Source organism: Theropithecus gelada, chromosome 12 (genome assembly GCF_003255815.1).
Source record: "Theropithecus gelada isolate Dixy chromosome 12, Tgel_1.0, whole genome shotgun sequence".
NCBI classification, from domain to species: Eukaryota; Metazoa; Chordata; class Mammalia; order Primates; family Cercopithecidae; genus Theropithecus; species Theropithecus gelada.
This window is the reverse complement of record NC_037680.1, coordinates 47,484,008-47,505,614: the sequence shown is the minus strand read 5'-3', so window position 1 is coordinate 47,505,614 and position 21,607 is coordinate 47,484,008. Positions and strand designations below refer to the sequence as shown.

General features: G+C 37.2%; 1 protein-coding gene across 2 annotated transcripts in view; it reads left to right on the top strand.

The window, feature by feature from the left end:
* TLK1 (tousled like kinase 1) overlaps positions 1–21,607 on the top strand; it is a 168,104-nt gene that overhangs the window by 73,575 nt on the left and 72,922 nt on the right. Inside the window, exon 3 of one of the 2 annotated variants that reach the window (XM_025404800.1) lies at positions 1,870–1,941. In XM_025404800.1, coding sequence (XP_025260585.1) covers positions 1,870–1,941 — 72 coding nt within the window. Of the gene's footprint in view, positions 1–1,869; positions 1,942–17,747; positions 17,881–21,607 lie in introns of those variants that run through there. The other variant, XM_025404801.1, reaches the window with a different exon arrangement.

The following is a 21,607-nucleotide window of genomic DNA, read 5'->3' as shown; positions in this document are numbered from 1 at the left end:
ATCTTTTAGCTCATTTTAAAATAGTAGGTTACAGTTTTTACCTATTTTGTGGATGTGTGTTTCTGATATGCTTTTATTATCTGGATGTTATTCTGTATCTTACTTTCTTTTTTCTTATACCTTTATGACCTACATAATTTTCTTTTGCCTACTTAAGTGTAGCAGGTGTGGTTCAGGATGGCTTTTCTTACAGGGCTTTCTCTACTGCTGTTTTTAGGCATGCTTCAAAACTGTGGCATTTGCTTTCTGAGTTTGCTAGGTGACCTCCCCTCCCTGCTTTATCTGAATATTCTCTTTCCATTATTGTAATTGTACCTATCTAGTACTCAATTTTCATTCCACACTCAGTAATTTATACTCATTGTACCACCCTGTTATGTAAAGATCAGTTTCAAGGATTCGTAGAGGCCAGACTGCTCTCACTTCTTAGACGTAACCGTGGACTCCTCCCTCTTAAGTCACTAATTGAAAGTACAAAACCCTTCTGTACTTAAGTTAACCTAGCTTCTGTACCTACTTGTTGGCTGTTTTAGGTGTCTTTTGTTTTCGGTTATCAGACATCTGTTTCTTTCTGTTTCCTCCCATATTGATAATGATACCATACATTATCTATGGTTGTTGTTGACTTGTTTAAATCTGCTGTTTTGAGGGGGATTCATGGAGATTCTTGTCATCTAGTTTTGTTGTAAATATTGCCCATGGGTTTTTGGTTTACTATTTAGTTTTATACATTATTTTGGTGGGTATTTACAGATGCTCAAACACTTTGCCACTGCCCTTATTGTCTTAGAATCTTTCTAATGTGTTACTTCTTAATTGTTGCGGTTTCAAATTTGATAATCTTGCCATAATTAGATTATAACTTATTCCCAGTACTACTTGAATTGTAATCAGTTCAAGTGCTATCCTTTGTTGACAGCAGCTTTTACAGTATCCAGCATAGTACTGGGCATGTATGCAGTGGCTCAGAGTTGTCACTTTGGAAATTAATCTAATTTCAATTATATAATTATAGTCCAACTTGCAACCTGTTAATAGTAGGATTAGCAGCCACTCCTGTTACAAGTGGAGGTGAAACATGAGGATATCAATTGGCTTGCCTGTATGTAATGTTAATTCTTGCCTCATCTTTGACATATATGCCATAATCTGTCAGCCTCCTTGTCTAAGCATTTCTGGAAGACTTTGATCTGATGTACTGATGGTACAAAAAAGTCACAGAAGCATAGAAGCATCATAGAAGCATATTGGAAACAAAGCAGACATCATGCTACAGAATGTTAGCTCTTTTTTCTTGGTTACAGTTCAAAAATACTGTCAAGGACATGGAGAAGTTCTTGAGCAAAGCAATTAATTAAAATGGTCAAGATGGTCAAAGATTTTTTTGAAGAGATCGAGTTAAAACAAATTTAAAAAAAAAAAACACAGTTTGTTAATACGGAGAAAGGCAAAGAGGTGTGTTTCAAACGTGATGGAATTTGATAATTGTCAAGGGACCTGAAGAGCCCAAATAATACTTTCAGCCAAAGGTAGCATTAGTTTTTAATACATTGGGTAATAATTTTAGGGATCTTGTCATTCTAACAGTGGCTCAATTCCTTTGCTTTTGAACTGGGATTTAAAAAACCAGCTAATAGAAGTCAGTTCCTAAAACACAGCGGAAGTTTATTGACTTGATAAAACTTTTCAGAGTATTTATAGTGTTAAGAATTTAGTATTTATTTTTACCTCATTTGGCTTCCTTGTTTAAAGGAATTATACTTTATTTATGAAGATAGATTATGTACTTTGTAATATGTTTGTTTAAAATTACTCCCAGTGCTTTAAAAAATTACTCCTAATTTTTACTTTTTAAAAAATCTTTAACAGGCCTCAACAAATAACGAAAGCTCTAATCACAGTTTTGGAAGCTTGGGATCTTTAAGTGACAAAGAATCAGAGGTAAGTAATTTCAGTTTAAATATGGTGCTATTAAAGTAAAAGCTGGAATCACCGTTTTAATTAGTTTTTTGTTTCTTCATCAGTTCTTTTGCTAAAGGTTAATGCTTTTAAAGTTTCTTATAGGAATGTTTTGTTCTGCCTTACGAAGCACAACATTCAGATTGAAGATTGCATTTGGCGTTAGAAAGAAAATACAGTTTCTTTGGTTATGTAGCTGAACTTGTAAATGAATGATGAATATATATTCTTACTGAAGACAGTTATTAGCCATTCATAATTCTGTGAGAGGAAGGTGGTTCTTAAGTATGTTGGGTTTCCCAGTTTTCTATTATTTCTCTTTATTCTTCCCTTTTAGTTTGATCCTTAGTAAGAGTTTATGTACTTTCTGAGATACAGATACACATTTTTTCCCTCTTTTTAGAATTTCTTATGGAATCATGCTGCTGGTTTTCACTTTTTGTATTTTAAAAAATCTGAAGAATTCCCTCCCCTCTTAATCCCTCCCCCTTTTACCCATTTACTGATCCCACCAAGAAAATATCTGGGATTTTACAAGCAGGCATTTGAATCCATGGTATAATTTACTCTGAGCATGATATACTTGACATATTTTAAAAATGGGTGACAGGAAGTTCCGTGGGTTTTAGCATTCATTTGTTGATGTTACAGCTTGACTCTTGTGGATATATCCTTTTCTCTCCTTGGATGATACGGTTCTGTCACGTGTGTGTGTGTGTATTTTCCCTGTCAATCTTATTTCTACTTGATCCATTTTTGTCTTTTTTCTACTTGGTTAGTATAGACCTATTACCTTGATAATACCAGTGGTTCATTAGCACTCAGAGACTCTTAGGCATTTTGTTTCACTGTTCAGAAGAAAGGGAACTTCAAAGGTGGCATCTTTTTAGCTTTGTGTTATTGAAAGCATCTAGAAATCTCTAGGTAGACAGTTGCGTGCAGTTCTGTGCAGGCACCCTGACACTCCAAAGGAGTATGGCATAGGGCTCTCACTCATCAGGCTTTCCCTTCCACAGAAACAACTGGCAGGCAGCTGAAAGGACTGTGCAAGTGACGGGACTTTATCTGCAGTAGGTTCCCTTGAGGTAAGCGTTAGTAGCCCCTGTAGCATCAGATTATCAGTTTAGCTTTTAAAAAATTAACATACTTATACTAAGTCTTTGAAAATTGTAGGTTTAGCTCTAGTCAGAGTTTTTTTTTAAAACTATATCAAGAATGTTCTCACTTTATATTTCCTGGACTTTGGAACATTTCTTGATATTTTCCCAGAATTGGAAATATTTAGTAATTTCACCTGCCTCCTCTTTCATAGGCATTTGTGTTATGAAGAGCAATAAAATAATTTTAGATACTTCTCTTTTCTGTTCACTAAATATGATATTTTTGATAGATATTTTTTAAAAAGCAAAACATGGCAGAAGTTAGATCACTTATCACAGTTATATGTTCTTTATAGGTACCCATATTCCAAATATAAGTTACAGATTTAGTATTTGGATTTTTTCAGAGGAATTAGTTCATAAGAGAATTCAACTTCCCTTTAAAGAGTCCAAGGATCACTTTTGGCTATATTTTTAGTTAAAACATGTTTTTGTTTCTTAAAAGACCATACTGGCATTTGCAATGAAACACAATTTGGTTAATCATTAGATATACTTAGCTTTATCTGTATTGAAGTTTTGACATTTGGGGCAGCAATAGAAAATCTTGAAAAATCTTTTGGGCCATGTACGGGGGCTCACACTTGTAATCCCAGCATGTTGGGAGGCTGAGGCAGGATTGCTTGAGACCAGGAGTTCGAGACCAGCCTGGGCAACATGGCAAAGCCCCGTTTCTACAAAAAACACAAAAAATTAGTCGGGTATGGTGCCATGTGCCTGTAGTCCCAGCCACTCCAGAGGCTGAGATGGGACGATAACCTGAGCCTAGGAAGTCGAAGCTGCAATGAGCCATGATTGTGCTACTGCACTCCAGCCTGGGCGACAGAGTGAAACCCTGTCTTAAGAAAAAAAAAGAAAGAAAAATGTTTTGGCTTTTGCTGTTCTGTATTCTCTGTCTTGGATTTTTACAAATTAATGGTTAAGTCTAGTGGCACAGAAATGACTACAGATTATACATTGTCCTTAAGATTCAAAGAAATAATTACTATTACCATTATTATTATTTTTTATTATTATTATTATTATTATTATTTTAGTGTATCTTTCCATTTAAGAAGTTGCTTATCTGGAAAATGATTCCCAGGTTTTATCTGTATAGTTGATACCTTAATAAATTCCTTTGGGATGAAATTTTATACATATCAAAATACAGATATTTATAGATCATTAAGTAAACATGAGAAGAAAGAGTTGCAATTGCAGGATAGAAGTACTTCGGTTTTTCCTAGTACTCCTAGTAGTAAAGTTTATGAAGTATTTCATTGTCTTCTGATGTCACTATTTTGGTAATCCATTCTCTGATTTACTACATTTTTTAAAATAGTAGTTTTTGGTTTTGGGAGCAAATAGTACTGGAAGGTTTATTACTTTTTTTTTTTTTTTTTTTTTTTTTGAGACAGAGTCTCGCTCTGTCGCCCAGGCTGGAGTGTAGTGGCGTGATCTCGGCTCACTGCAACCTCTGTCTCCCAGGTTCAAGCGATTCTCCTGCCTCAGCCTCCTGAGTAGCTGGGATTACAGGCGTAAGCCACCGTACCCAGCCAGTTTATTACTTTTTTTTTTTTTAAACTGCTGTCTCCTACCACCCTTACCCCACCCTGGATTCCTGAAATTTGTATCCATATTTTAATATAATTAATATGCATACCCTATTGTAGTTCACCAATTTGACTTTTTCTGTTGAATCCCTCTTAGGATTTGTGATGGTTTTAACTCACTACAATCCCTTTTCTGTACTTTGTTTCCTCCTTTCAGACATCCTCTCTTTCAGACATCCAGAATCCTCTTGTTTTCTTCTACCCTTACTATTAAAACTGGAAAGCATCCAATTGTCATTGTTAGGTTGATTAATCTACTTCAAGTGAAATTTTTATTTCAGTTTGTATGCAGTTTATTTTATATATGAATCTGACTTTTGTTTGTAAATGTGGAATTAAATAGAATGAAAAAGTTTTTCCTCTTGTAAATGAAAGAAGATGGTAGGTAGGAAGGTATTGTTTTGATTTTGTTTTATTTTACATCACTCCTGGTCCATTCAGCACTCTCCAGAAAACTCAGGGTATTTTCAGTAAACATTTATTGCATATCTATTAACTTATAGTCTCTGCCTAATCACAGAGAGTATAAAGATGAATAGGATACAATCCCTGCCTTCAAATGAAATCAGTGTTTAGTAGAACAAACATTTAGACAGTCTGCTTCATGAACAATGTAGGCTGTGCTGTAACAGATACAAGCACAAGATACTATGGAAGCAAAGTGCAAGAAACACCAATTTCATTTGCCTGTAGGGGAAAGGAAGGAAAGAAGTCTTCCTTCAAAGAAGAGATGATAATTGAGTTTTTAAGAGAGGCCGTGAATTCATCCCATAAGACAGAGCGAGGTATGAAAAGAAGGTATACAGAGGGACTAGGATCTGTGTTTGCTTTTACATGGGAGTATGACAGATAGTTTAGTTTAAGAGAGGACAGTGATTCTAGCTGCTACTGCTCTTTAGATCTCCCGAAAAGCTTTAAAAAATAACCAGCTGCTTCGGTGATTCCCCTGGTTTTCAGACTTCTGATAGAGGGAGTATATGCAGAAATGGGGAAAGGTAGGCAGGGGTCAGGTTTTGAAGACCCTTGTATTTCATAGTAAGGAATTTGGACTTCAGGTAGAGAGCCATTGAAACAGGGGAAACAAAAGACAAAGTAGAGGTAAAAGGCAGATAGCAATGTAGAGGATTGGATTGGAGGGACATGAAACCCAAGTTAGGAAGATCACTTTGTTAAGGAATACTGCCTTCTTTATAAAACTTTAAAACCTTCAAGGTTTAATATTAGGAGGAAAAACTTGAGATAAAAGGACTTCTAACTAGTATTTTCAAGTTTGCTGTTTGGGCTCTGCCTTCTTCGGATTCTCTAACTTTGGGTACTGAGACTATCACCACCTAAGGCTGTGGTTCTCAAACTATTCTGTGCGAATGAATCACTTAATGTTTATGACAGTAGGTCTGGGGTAGAATTTTGCATTTCTAACAAGCTTCTAGATTTCATTAGATTTTTTGTTTTTGTTTTTTCTTTTTGAGCTGGAGTCTCGCCTGTTCCCTGGGTTGGAGTGCAGTAGCATGATCTCAGCTTACCACAACCTCCGCCTCCCAGGTTCAAGCAATTCTCCTGCCTCAGCCTCCTAAGTAGCTGAGACTACAGGCATGCGCCGCTGTGCCCTGCTAATTTTTATATTTTTAGTAGAGATGGGGTTTGTGTTGGCCAGGCTGGTCTCGAACTCCTGACCTCATGATCTGCCTGCCTTGGCCTCCCAGAGTGCTGGGATTACAGGTGTGAGCCCTTGAGCCCAGACTTCATTAGGCTTTTAAAAAGTAGAATCAGTAGGGTTTGATGACTTGGAATTAGCATAAAGAAGGAAAGGGAGGAGCCTAAGATGATTTAAAGGGATCTAGCTAGAGTGCCTTTGAGATAGGCATCACAGAAGGAAGATAACAAGTGCAGATGCTATAGTAGAAGCTATCTGGAACTCAGGAAGGAGATCAGGCTAGACAAGAAGACCTAGGGGGTCTTTGGCATAGATGTTAATTAAAAAGGCTTGGTTGTAGATAAGCAGATCTTAGAGTGTGGTTTGAGGATTCCTAGGGGTCCCCTGCAATTCTTCCAAGGAGTCAACAAAGTCAAGTGTTTTTTATAAAAGTGCTAGCACATTATTTGACTTTTTAACTTTCATTATCTCATGAATTCACAATGAAAATTTCCAGAAGCTGTTTAACGTGTGATATCACTCTGATTTATTCATTTTTATTCTTTTACACTAGTATATTCTAGTGTTACAATGTTCTTGTTTAAAATCCTAAAATGGTTAAAGATCGATAGTTATACACATGTAAATAAAACCTCTTTGGGGTCCTTAACAATTTTTTAAAAGTTATAGAGGGGTCCTGAGACCCGAAAGTAATAGTAAGTAGAATTAAATGTCATAGAAGTCAGTTAAGATAGTGATTGTAAAAAGTGACTAAGAATTTTACACTTAGACTTAATTTTAGTAGATTAATGGGAACAAAATGCCAGATTGTAGTTGAGGAGAAATTGGAAAATGAGGAAATAGCGACAGCAAATATTGACTGCTTTTGGCAGAACCTTGACTGTGAAGGAAAGGAGACAATATCTAGAGTCAAACAGGCTTGACAAATCATGTGCTAAGGAAAGAGTCATAGCAGAGCTGTATTGGAGACAAAGTGCTGAAGAGAGAGGAACAGAGAAACAAAACCAAACATCTTTTCCTGGAGGAGGAACGAATGGGTGAAATCCAGACCCTGGGTGGGCAGGGTTATTCATAGACAGGACTAGGAACATCTTTCCCCTGAATTGGGGTAGATGAACTTGCATATCTGATAACCCTTTCTCTTACTTAACAGTGAAAATAGGTTATCTGCTGAAAGGAAAGAAGCATGAGTGGGTTGTGGATTTGATGACTGAAAAATTTTATGGGAGGACCAGAGAAGAGAGTGTACCAGGGCCACTCATCCTTTATTTAAATGTTTTAGAATACCTGAAGGAGTTAGAAATATGGTCATGTACCTAACCTGCTGGCTAAGAGCCCACATTCTTTTATGAGGATAAGAGCCCATGTTTCTTGAGTACCAGTGTTTTGAAAGTTTTTTTTTTTTTCTCTTGAGACAGAGTCTTGCTCTGTCGCCCAGACTGGAGTACAGTGGCTCGATCTTGGCTCACTGCAAGCTCCGCCTCCCGGGTTCACACCATTCTCCTGCGTCAGCCTCCTGACTAGCTGGGACTACAGGTGCCCACCACCATGCCTGGCTAATTTTTTGTATTTTTTTAATAGAGACGGGCTTTCATTGTGTTAGCCAGGATGGTCTCGATCTCCTGACCTCATGATCCGCCCGCCTCGGCCTCCCAAAGTGCTGGGATTACAGGTGTGATCCACTGCGCCCTGCTCAGTGTTTTCTAAGTTTTGAAACATGCCATGATCCACCTATTTGCACTTCTCCTTGTAGCACTTTCACTATCCAAACACAATGATCTTGTATCTTCATTTTCTGCTGCTCTAACAGAATATCACAGACTGGGTAATTTATAATGAACAGAAGTTTATTTGGCTCTTGGGTTCAGAGGATAGGAAGTCCAAGAGCAGGGTGTTAAGCATCGAATGAGGATCACCGCATGGTAGAAGATGGAAGGCAGAAGTGAGCGTGTGAGACAGAGAGGGAGAATTGGGCTCAACTCATCCTTTTAATCAGGAACCTGCTCTGTCAATAATGAACCCATCCCTACAATAATGGCATTAATCCACTCATGAGGCCCCTACCTCTTTTTCTTTTTTTCTACCCTGCCGAGACCGAGTTTTGCTCTGTTGCTCAGGCTAGAGTGCAGTGTCACGATCTTGGCTCACTGCAACCTCTGCCTTCTGGGTTCAAGGGAGTCTCCTGCTTCAGCCTCCTGAGTAGCTGGGATTACAGGCGCCTGCCACCATGGCTGGCTAAGTTTTATATTTTTAGTAGAGACAGGGTTTCACCATGTTAGCCAGGCTGGTCTCAAACTCCTGACCTCAAGCGATCCGCCCACTTCATCCTCCCAAAGTTCTGGGTTTACAGGCATGAGCCACTGCGCCTGCATCCCCCCAACCTCTTAATATTCTTACTATATGGAGTAAGTTTCTACGTTGAACTTCAGGGCACATAGTCAAACCGTAGCACCTTCAGGTTCTGTACAGGTGCTGTCTCTACCTAAGCCCAAGATGCTAAGTTACATTATGCATCTTTTAGCTCATTTGGTATTCATAATGATTATTAAAACCATAACCATTTTTCCTCCATCTGGGATACATTTATCTGCTTTATTTATTTATTACTGAAGTTGGGATATTTGTGACTGAATATATCATTTAATTACATCATTTTTAATAATGTCGGAGAAGCACAGTTATGTCTGTTTATACATGTGTGCTTATATACAATATACTCCATAATATTCATGTTTATAAAGCAGACATGTATCAAATTATTTTTCTCAATTTAATCCTTAATATTCATCTTTTGGAATACTTTTGTATAATCTAAATCAGATTTGAACAAGTTAAAATATATACTATCTCTATAACCAAAGTGGTTTTCCCCCCTTTTTCCTGGGTAACTACCAAATCTTAAGCCTTTATTCGCTGACCTTAAATTACTGTGTATTTTTCATCAAAGTATATTTTTGGATTTTTGAGTTATGAATTTTAAATTATGGATATATGGAAGCTGGGACAGTTGTTGCATCTAGAGCATTTCCTGATTTAACCTTGTTTTATATACATACCCACCTCCACTTTCTCATACATTCTTTTTTACCCTTTTAATAGTGCTTAGTGCTTAGCTAGTGCTTAGTGTGATTCTAAGCACTAGTGCTTAGCTATGATTCTATTTGAAAATAGAGGTAATACTGGCCTTAAGTTTTGTTAACATTTTCATTAAATTTTAATTTATCTATATTTATTTGCTGTAACCTGGAGAAATCTTTTTTTTTTTTAATGCCTTACTCTGAGTACCTAGTAAGAAAGAAGAGACTTTAAAAATCGATTTACTGATGGATGGGATAAGTATCTCTGAAAGTTACATTTTTAGGACTTTTGCCCCTGAATAAATTACCTTGCTTTTGACTTACTCTGTTTAAATCTGTTCTGCTTCTTAAGATGTTCGACACCTATCATAAATTTTAAGAAATATTCTGTCTTGCTTCCTAAATTATTTTCTAAAATATGTTAGTGTAATAAATGATGTTTGTGGTGTTCTACTTGATGACCACCTCTATCTTTTATCTCTCTGCTAGTATTTTATCACTTTGTTCTTACCAAAAATCTTACAATTTTTGTCATTTCTTTCTTTCTTCCTTTCCTTTCTTTCTCTTTCTTTCTCGTTTCTTTCTCTTTTATCTGTTTTCTTTCTCGTTTCTTTCTCTTTTCTCTCTTTTCTTTCTCCTTTCCTTTCCTTTTTTCTTTTCTCTTTTCCTTTCCTTTCCTTTTTCCTTTCCTTTTTCCTTTCCTTTCTCCTTTCCTTTCTCTTTTCCTTTCTCCTTTCCTTTCTCCTTTCCTTTCTCCTTTCCTTTCTCCTTTCCTTTCTCCTTTCCTTTCTCCTTTCCTTTCTCCTTTCCTTTCCTTTCCTTTCATTCTTTCCTTTCCTTTCCTTTCATTCTTTCCTTTCCTTTCCTTTCCTTTCATTCTTTTCCTTCCTTCCTTCCTTCCTTCCTTCCTTCCTTCCTTCCTTCCTTCCTTCCTTCCCTCCCTCCCTCCCTCCCTCCCTCCCTCCCTCCCTCCCTCCCTCGCTCTGTCACCCAGGCTGGAGTGCGATGGCACAATCTCTGCTCCCTGCATCCGCCGCCTTCTGGGCTCAGTGCATGGCTAGTTTTTGTTTTTTCATTAGAGACAAGGTTTCACCACATTGACCAGGCTGGTTTCAAACTCCTGACCTCAAATAATCTGCCTGCGTTGGCCTCCGGAAGTGCTGGCATTACAGGCGTGAGCCACCGCACCTCTGGCCTATGTCATTGTTTTTACTGAGGCATGATACGCAACAATGTTGCTATATACAATGAACAGTATGTACAGTAATGATGTCTTGAAAGCAAGTACTCTTTGTATACATGGAAAATGGTATTATTTTGTAACATCAAAAATGGGGAATGTGGCCAGGAGGGGCGGCTCATGCCTGTAATCCCAGCATTTAGAAGACTGAGGCAAGCAGATCACTTGAGGTCAGGAGTTCGAGACCAGCCTGGCCAACAGGGCGAAACCCCATCTCTACTAAAAATACAAAAGTTAGCTGGTCGTGGTGGCACATGCCTGTAATCCCAGCTACTCAGGAGGCAGAGACAGGAGAATCACTTGAACGTAGGAGGCGGAGGTTGCAGTGAGCCAAGATTGCACCACTGCACTCCAGCCTGAATGACAGAGCAAGACTCTGTCTCAAGAAAAAGAAAGAAAAAAAAGCAGGGGGGCAGGAAATGTTAAGTTTGTTCTCTTCTCTGTTATTAAGACAAATAAACATGAATTATTAGACTTAATAGTTCCTGTGAAACACCTGAAATTACTTTGTAACTTTTTTTTTTTTTTAAAGAGAAAATAGTATTTAATTCACCACTATATATTAAAGGACACACTATTTTAGAGACCTATATTCAGGCAGAAATTAGAGTATCTGACACTAAAATATATTGTATTAACCAGGTTCATAGCAAAAGATGTGAGTCCTGCTTGAACATGTTCATGCTTATTAGTGTCTTGGAAGGAAAAGTGGACTGGAAACCAAATGTGAGGCTCATCCTGGCTTTGTACATCTGTTTCCATAAAGGTAGAAGAATATGTATATCAGAATTCTTCAGTAAGCTTTTTTTAATGTTTAAGTAGCCAGTTGGAAATTACGATATATTCTGTCTAGTTGAGTTCTTGTAGGTCATGAAATCTTGAAATGGTTTTGTAAGCTATTTAGCAAGCAAACAAACAGCTGTTAAGTATTACTCTTTAGAAAAGTATATTTGATGTGGTTCAGTGTTTGTTTTTTACAGCAAGGAATTTCTAAGGGAATACAACAAGGATGCCCACCTTCACCACTGTAACTCAGTATAGAACGGGAAGTCCTTGCTAGAGCAGTCAGACAAGAGAAAGAAATAAAGGGAGTCCAAATTGGAAAGGAAGAAGTCAAATTATCCTTGCTTGCAGATGATATAATCTTACATTTGGAAAAACCTAAAGACTACCAAAAAATTATTAGGACTGATAAATTCAGTAAAGTTGCAGGATACAAAATCAGTATTAGAAAAAAAATAGCGTTTCTATATGCTAACAGCGAACAATCTGAAAAAGAAACCAATAAAGTAATCCCATTTACGATAGCTATAAATAATACGAAGTATGTAGACATTAACCTTTTTTTTTTCTGAGACAAAGTCTTGCTCTGTTGCCCAGGCTGGAGTGCAGTGGCATCATCTCGGCTCACTGCAGCCACCACCTCCCCTGTTCAAGCAATTCTCCTGCCTCAGCCTTCCGAGTAACTGGGATTACAGGTGCGAACCACCACACCCAACATTTTATTTTTCTTTAAGATGGAGTTTTTGCTTTGTTGCCCAGGCTGGAGTATAATGGCGCGATCTCAGCTCACTGCACCGTCTGCCTCCTGAGCTCAAGCAATTCTCCTGACTCAGCCTCCCGAGTAGCTGGGATTACAGGTGCCCACCACCAAGCTTGGCCAGTTTTTTTTTTTAAATGTATTTTTAGTAGAAACGGGGCTTCACCATGTTGGCCAGGCTGGCCTCAAACTCTTGACCTCAGGTGATCCACTAACCTTGGCCTCCCACAGTGACATTACAGGTGTGAGCCACAGCACCCGGCCTACCCAGCTAATTGTTCTGTACTTTTAGTAGAGATGGGGTTTCACCATGTTGGCAAGGCTGGTTGAACTTCTGACCTCAAGTGATCTGCCCCCGTTGGCCTCCCAAAGTGCTGAGATTACGGACGTGAGGCACTGCGCCCGGCTTTTAGACATTAACTTAATCAAAGTAGTAAAAGATTTCTACAATAAAAACTATGAAACATTGATACAAGAAATTGAAGAGTATGCAAAAAAATGGAAGCATATTCCATGGTCATGGAATGAAAGCATCAATACTGTTAAAATGTCCATTGTACCCAGAGCAATCTATAGGTTTAATGTAATCCCTGTCAAAATACCAATGGCATTCTTCACAGAAATAGAAAAAATAATTCTAAAATTTGTATAGAACCACAAAAGACCCAGAATAACCAAAGCTATCTTGAGCAAAGAACAAAACCGGAGGAATCACATTACCTGACTTCAAATTATACTACAGAGCTATAGTAATCAAAACAGCATTGTACTAGTATAAAAACAGACACATAGATCAGTGAAACACATAGACCAGTGGAACAGAACAGAGAACCCAGATAGAAATCCATATATCTACGGTGAAGTTATTTTTGACAAAGGTGCCAAGAACAAACATTGGGGAAAGGACAGCCTCTTCAATAAATGGTGCAGGAAAAACTGGATGTTCATATGCAGAAGAATAAAACTAGACCCCTGTCTCTCACCATATACAAAAATCAAAATGGATTGAAGACTAAAATCTTTAAGACCTCAAACTATGAAACTTCTACAAGAAAACACTGGGGAAATTCTCCAGGACATTGGTCTGGGCAAAGATTTCTTAAGTAATACCCAACAAGCACAGGCAACCAAAGCTAAAAATGGACAAATGGGGCCGGGCACGGTGGCTCATGCCTGTAATCCCAGCACTTTGGGAGGCCGTGGCGGGCGGATCACTAGGTCAGGAGATCGAGACCATCCTGGCTAACACAGTGAAACCCCGTCTCTACTAAAAATACAAAAAATTAGCTGGACGTGATGGCAGGCACCTGTAGTCCCAGCTACTCGGGAGGCTGAGGCAGGAGAATGGCGTGAACCCAGGAGTCGGAACTTGCAGTGAGCTGAGATCGGGCCACTGCACTCCAGCCTGGGTGACAGAGGGAGACCCATGTCAAAGAAAAAAAAAGATAAACGGGATCACATCGAATTAAAAAGCTTCTGTACAACGAAGGAAACAATATCAGCAAAGCGAGAAGATAACCCACAGAGTGGGAGAAAATATTTGCAAACTATCCATCTGACAAGTAATAAATAACTAGGATGTATGAGGAGTTCAAACAACTCTGTAGGAAAACATATAATAATCCGATCTAAAAATGGGCAAAAGATTTGAAGAGGCATTTCTCAAAAGAAGACATACAAGTGGCAAACAAGTTGATGAAAAGGTGCCCAATATTATTGTTTCTAAGACATGCAAATCGAAACTACAATGAGATATCATCTCGCCCCATTTAAAATGGCTTTTATCCAAAAGGCAGGCAATGACAAATGCTGGCAAGGATGTGGAGAAAAGGGAACCCTCATACACTGTTGGTGGAAGTATAGATTAGTACAACCACTATGGAGAACAGTTCGGAGCTTCCTCAAAAGGCTAAAAATAGAGCTACCATGCGATCCAGCAATTCCACTGCTAGATATATACCCAAAAGAAAAGAAATTGATATATCCAAGAGATATCTGCACTCTCATGTTTATTGCAGCACTATTCACAATAGCCATGATTTGTAAGCAACCCAAGTATCTATCAACAGATGAATGGATGAAGAAAATGTGGTACATATACACAGTGGAGTACTATTCAACCATAAGAAAGAATGCGATCCTGTCATTTGCAACAACATGGGTGGAACTGGAGGTCATTTCGTTAAGTGAAATAAGCCAGGCACAGAAAGACAAACTTCACATGTTCTCACTTATTTGTGGGAGCAAAAAATTAAGACAATGCAACTTATAGGGACAGAGGGTAGAAAGATGGTTACTAGAGTCTGGGAAGAGTGGTGGTGGTGGGGAGGGGGAATGGTTAATGGGTTCAAAAATAGAAAGAATTAATAAGACCTAGTATTAGCTAGGACAACAGAGTGTGTATAGTCAAAAATAATTTAATTGTATATTAAAAAAACTAAAAGAGTATAATTGGATTGTGTAACACCTTTGTGTTACAGTTGATGTACCCCATAAATATATACACCTACTGTGTACCCACAATGATTTAAAAAAAAAATTTTTTTAAAGGAACCTTCTAAGCTGATTGGTGGAAACGAGATTGGAAGAGAAAAACGGCCTATTACTGTAAAAGTGAAGACATTCTTTTAAAGTGGAACCCAGTATAGTGCTTTACCATAATAGGTGCTCAGTAAATAGTTGTTCACTGGTAACATGACAGGGTAACATCACTGTCTACCCACCTCCTTAATAGGCTACTACTTTTCCTCTAGCATACTCATCTCACTTGCTAGCATTTCCTAGTATTATGATCAGGATGTGTGTATCTACAAAAGCAGTTTTCAAATTTTGGGTGTCAGGACTGCTCTATAACTTTAAAAATTCAAGGACCCTAAAGAGCTTTTGTTTATGTTGGTTACAACTATTTGGTATTTACCATTTTAGGATTTCAAACAAAATGTTGTAATCCTAGAATACACAAATACATAATCCATAAATCATCCAGTGAGTTGTCATCACACGTCATATAGCCTCTGGTAATTTTCACTGTAAACTCAGAATGAAAGTAAAAAAGCATATCATACAGTTAGTTTTATGTAGCAACTACAAATGATTCTTAATGTATTCATCAAAGCAAGGTTTCTCACCCTTAACGTTATTGACGTTTTGCACTGGATAAATTTTGGGGGGTGGGGTTCCTGTCCCATGCAGTGTAGGATGTTTAGCAGCATCTCTGCCTCTGCACATTAGATATCTACAGCCTCGTTACCCCCATCCCCAGTGTGTCAACCAAAAATGCCTCTATATTGCCAAATACCATCTCGCCTGGTTGAGAGCCAACTCATTAATGGAAGGAGAAAAAAGAAAGTTTTTAGCATGTTACCCATGGAGCTAGATTGCCACTTCATAAGTTTAACATGTCTAAATTTAGAAACAGGTGGTCAGAGTAAGTAATTTGTCCATAGTCACACAGATACAAGTTAACAGAGTCAGAATTTGAATCCCAAAGTATGCCTTATTTCAAAGTGATGCTCTCAACTACTGTGCTATTATAATCTTTCCATATAACTAATATAATATATAACTTGTTATATAAATTACCCTGATAAGTTTTGGACAAAAATGGTAGTCTTTGGAAATATTTAGGTTTCAGATAACTTACAGTAATTATCAAATTTGCCAATCTAAGATATACCTGAGCTAACAGCACTTCACAAATGTTTAATCTGATAAATGTTGCTTTTAGACTGGATTTTTAAAGCATTGACCACAAGTTGACATTACTGACAAATTTTGTTTCAGAATTTTATTCTTTAGTTTAAAAAATATTAGAAGGATGTATTTTTATGTCAGTAGAACACAGTGAATGTTCTACTAATTTTCTTTAAGATTCTCATTTTTCTAAAATAACCAAGTAACCATGACAACCCATTTGACTTTTTATAACCTAATTAGTTTTCTGCTATATGTAATAATTTTGGTCTTTAATATGGAAGATTGTAAGGAATAACATTCTTAATTTTAGAGATTCTGTAAAGTGGAATATGTGGGAACTATACAACTTACTATTTTATATATAAACCTAGATAGACAGACAGACTGTTCCTAATCCTGATGATACATAACATCACTTCTGGACCTTTTTAAAAATAATGATTCCTTTGGTCTTTTTCCAGAGATGGTTAAATTTGGACTGGAGATTCCAGCATGAGCTTTAAATAAAAGCTTTATAAATGATTGATGTATAGTCAACCTTAAGAATCAATACTAATAAAGATATGATAGAGCAATTTAAGAAAAGGACAAAGAAGCTGGGTATGGTCACATGTCTGTAGTCTCAGGTACTTGGGAGCCTGCGGCAGGAGGATCACTTGAACCTAGGAGTTACAGTCCAGCCTGGGCAACAAAGCGAGACCCCATCTTTCTTTTTTGTTGTTTTTTTGTTTTGGTTTGGTTTGGTTTTTTGTTTGTTTTTGAGACAGAGTTTTGCTCTTGTTGCCCAGGCTGGAGTTCTATGGCACAATCTCAGCTCACTGCAACCTCTGTCTCCCGGATACAAGCGATTCTCCTGCCTCAATCTCCCGAGTAGCTGGGACTACAGGTGCTCACCAGCACATCCGTCTAATTTTTTTGTATTTTTAGTAGAGGTGGGGTTTCGCCATGTTGCCCAGGCTGATTTCAAACTCCTGACTTCAGGTGATCCACCCACCTTGGCCTCCCAAAATGCTGGAATTCAGGCTTGAGCCACCACTCCTGGCCGACCCTGTCTCTTGAAATAAAAAGAAAAAGAAAAAAAAAAAAACAGATCACTTTTTTTTCTGATTAAAAATGTTGTACTGGCACCATGGAATACTATGGAGCCATAAAAAAGGATGAGTTCATGTCCTTTGCAGGGACATGGATGAAACTGGAAACCATCATTCTCAGCAGACTAACAGAAGAACAGAAAACCAAACACCACATGTTCTCTCTCTTAAGTGGGGGTTGAACAATGAACACACGGACACGGGGTGGGGTGGGGTGGAGGGAGGCATCACATAACAGGGCCTGTCGGGGGGTGGGGATGGGGGAGGGATAGCATTAGGAGAAATACCTAATGTAGACGGCAGGTTGATAGGTACAGCAGACCACCATGGCACATTCATACCTATGTAACAAGCCTGTATGTTCTGCACATGTACCTCAGAACTTAAAAGTATAATAATAATAAAAAAATGTTGTATTGGTGTAGAGAAAATAGTAACACTTTTTGACCCATCAGATCTTAAAGGATTGTTGAGTAGTCTTATACAGTGTTAATGTAAACATGTCAATTGATATTGGCTTTGAATGTGCAATTTGGCATTATCTTTAAAAATCTAAGTGTACATATTTTGCGATACAGCATTTACATTTAAAAGTATGTATACCAGAGAAATATTTGTACAGACCTAGGGAGTCATGTTCAAAGGAATTGTAGGGGTATGATACAGGAGTATGTTACTCCATTGTGAGCGTCACAATGGGTCAAAAGTTATGAGAGCACAGCTCTGAATTTGACTATTATAAGCACTCTCAAAATGCAAACATTTCCAGAATAAATTATCTGAAAATGTTACTTCCCAACCCCCCACCCTTCAGCAGTTGTTCTAAATGGCTGTTTTATTCTTGTATGATTTGAAAACTACTGGCAAGGTAATTTGAGTAGGGGAGAAAGTTCAACTTTATTCTAATTTTATAGTATATAGTATTTAACAAATAAAGCCTTAAAGGGATAGCCGGAGAAGGGAAAATGCCAAGAAATAGACTACGTAAGTGATAAGAAAATAACAGACAAAATCATTGTCATCAATATTAAAAACTTAGTATACTCCTTTAAACATGTATGAATGCAGTGGGTCCAAGTGATGGGAGTTTCAGAAGTCACAATGTGAGGATGTTAAGTTAGGTAGTTGTTAAAAATTAAGCGTTAAAGTAATTGTTTTAATATTACATTTCTTTGGAGTACTGATAACGGTTGTGAATGCTGTGCATGTGTAAATAGAGTCCTTCAGCGTTTACAAAAATTTTACAAAAATGTATGAGCTGGCATACTTTAAGTATACCTGTAAGACAGCACATGTTTTATTTAGTTGGGTGGTTACCCAATTTCTTCTTATTGGTGTTCTACCATCTTTTATATTACACATTATTAAACAATAAAGGCAGTACAGCAGAAAATACACTAAACTCCAAATTGCTGACGCGATGATTTTGATTTACTTAGAACTACAAGGAAATGCTTTTATTTAGGCCGGGCGCGGTGGCTCAAGCCTGTAATCCCAGCACTTTGGGAGGCCGAGACGGGTGGATCACGAGGTCAGGAGATCGAGACCATCCTGGCTAACACAGTGAAACCCCGTCTCTACTAAAAAATACAAAAAACTAGCCGGGCGAAGTGGCGGGCGCCTGTGGTCCCAGCTACTCGGGAGGCTGAGGCAGGAGAATGGCGGGAACCCGGGAGGCAGAGCTTGCAGTGAGCTGAGATCCGGCCACTGCACTCCAGCCTGGGTGACAGAGCGAGACTCCGTCTCAAAAAAAAAAAAAAAAAAAAAAAAAAAAGAAATGCTTTTATTTGATGATAGGATTCCAAAATTTTGCATACATAAATTTTTTATACTAAATATTAAAATCAGCATTATAATAGAGATCTAAGAGGTCAAAGGTTCAAGTAAATATTTACAGATAATAGTTATCAATATTAACGTTTTAACTCTGGGACAGAGACAGACTATGTGAATTTGAGGTCATACCAGCTCAAAATCATCCTTGAATTCGGATGTGCATATTTCATGAACACGTTTTATTTAAATGTAAATAGGATACAAAGCAGCAAGCATTTTCCTGTCTCACATCTAGTTCAACAAGTTTTGCCTAGAAATGTGGATAAAAATTGAACATTGTTTTACCAGCTGCCAGCAAAAAGGTTTGTCATGCCATTTGTTCAAATTATAATAGCTTTGAATTTGATACCCAAGTATGACTCATTAGGATAGCCAGTGAGTTGCAGTTTTGAAACCAGTCTTTGGCCGAATGGATCTATCAGAAAAAAATTCATTCTGTTAGGTTTGAAGATTGAATATTTTGTAAGGATACTGTTTAATGTTAGAGTAACTTTTTTTTCTGTTTTAAAGTATTTTCTTGTTTAACAAAAAGTATTGAAATATTCTGTGTCTATTAACTATAGTGATTTTATTAGAAATGATGATATCTGATTTTTGTTGTTTATTCAGTTAGGCCCAATGAAGAACAGACTTTAATATCCACCCTCTCTTTTTTTGTTGTTGTTAAAATATCTTTTTGTATACTGTTAAATTTTCTGTAATGCATTTATTTCCATAATTTTAAATATCTCTCTAGTTTGAGGCTTAATACATGTGGTTATCTGTTTCCATGGAATAATTCATGTTGATTTCTGTCCCTCATTCTGTAACAGCATTGAGATTCCTGTGTTCTTATGTTTAGTCTTATTTACATTGAAGAAAGACTCATTCATATTTTATTATAAGATAAAACCAGCAGGCCACATGATTAGATATAAAAACCTTGATTAATAATCACTGACCTAAGTTCCAAATAAAATTGGAGGATTAGTTAAATTATATCACTACACCTCTTGAGTCCTTTAAATTTGTCTTTGTGTTTTTTCAACAAACGTTCAACTGGTAGAAAATACTGTGTAAATTCACACTAATATTTTGGAGTATCTAAATGCCAGAGTAGTCATTCAGGTTTTGATATGATTACAAATCTAACATTTACACAACTAACTTGATTTAAAGTGTACTAGGCTCTCCTTTCTTCATTATCTCCTAACGACTGTTTCACTGTATATTGGAGGTCTTTGGCCTTTTATAATTACTGCATTCTTTTCATGTTCACTTCAAAGCCAAACCTATTATTTTGCCTTCCATATTAATCTTTTCTTTAGTGGTCTATTTATAGTAGGATAGTTAAGAAAAAATAGAGAATAAAAGAAAGAAGTGACAGCATTATTAGCAAGAGCAATCTTGAAAATGTTCTATATAAAATGTTTGATATGTGCACATTGTATATATAGCAAATACATACGTGGCCTGGTTGATGTCCTTTGGATTTCCTCAAGGAAATCATTGGTCATGATCAGTAGTATTTTTTTAAAGCTGCTGAACTATTTTTTCGAAGGAAATCTCATCTGGAATCTCAATATTAAAATAGGAGATGCTGTGTTTGCAGATTCACGGTAGAGGTAACATAGAATATGTCTCTGGTAGGCTAGAGCCTTAACTCAGCCACTCATTTCCTTCCCTTATCCTTCCCCTTTAATAACTTCTGGGGCACAGCAATCTTAAAATTAATTTTAGTCCTGTTATCCTTTTTCTTCTCCATCTATAAATTCTTCTCTGGTTTAAAGGAGGTAAACTTGTTGCTTTCTTTACTATAATTATAATGCATTCGTTTGCTTTTTGGTTGGTTTAATGAAAAGACATTTTTCCCAATGGACTGTCCCATACCTCCACACTGGGAAATTCTGCCTCAGAGGAAAAAACCTTCACTAAGTAATCTATATGTTAAACAACAAAACACTAAGTAATCTATATGTTAAATAACAAACAACCTTAAATATCCTAAAGTGCATATCCAGTGAAGTATTTAACGAATGTTATCTCAAATAAGTTTTGAAAATTTATTGTATCTTCCCACCTCATCCCTTTTTTGGAGATAGCCAATGCATGTTAGCATTTTGAAATCTGATTTTGTTTACCCCATTTGAACTCACCCCCTTTCACCCCCATTTAGAATATAGCCTTCTTAACCAGTCATTGAACACTAGTTCCTTAGGATATACTTTAGAAAATGGTACAGAACCATTTTGAACTTTACATTTTATTTTGTTTACTAGCTAGAAAATGCTGTTTCCAATATAACTGTTTCAGAATTATAACATTTTGTATGGGTTTTCCCCCCCGATTTTTGCCTGTTCAAGAGTACCTAGTCAAGATGTAAGATGGAATTCAAATAGGATCCTGCCATGCTTAAAAAATTAGATTAACCTTAAAGTATTCTGAAAAATTATGTTTTCTTGACTCCATTTTTTAATATAAATTAAGTTAGCAAGGATATGAATAAATTATTATTTGGGGATCTTTTATTTTAACATAGATTTGGGGTTCTTTTGTTTTTGAGATGGAGTCTCACTGTATCACCCAAACTGGAGTGCAGTGGTGTGATCTTGGCTCACTGCAACCCCTACCTCCTGTGTTCAAGCAATTCTTGCACTTCAGCCTCCCGAGTAGCTGGGACTACAGGCACGCACCACGATGCCCGGCTAAGTTTTATATTTTTAGTAGAGACAGGGTTTCACCATGTTGGCCAGGCTGGTCTCGAACTCCTGACCTCACGT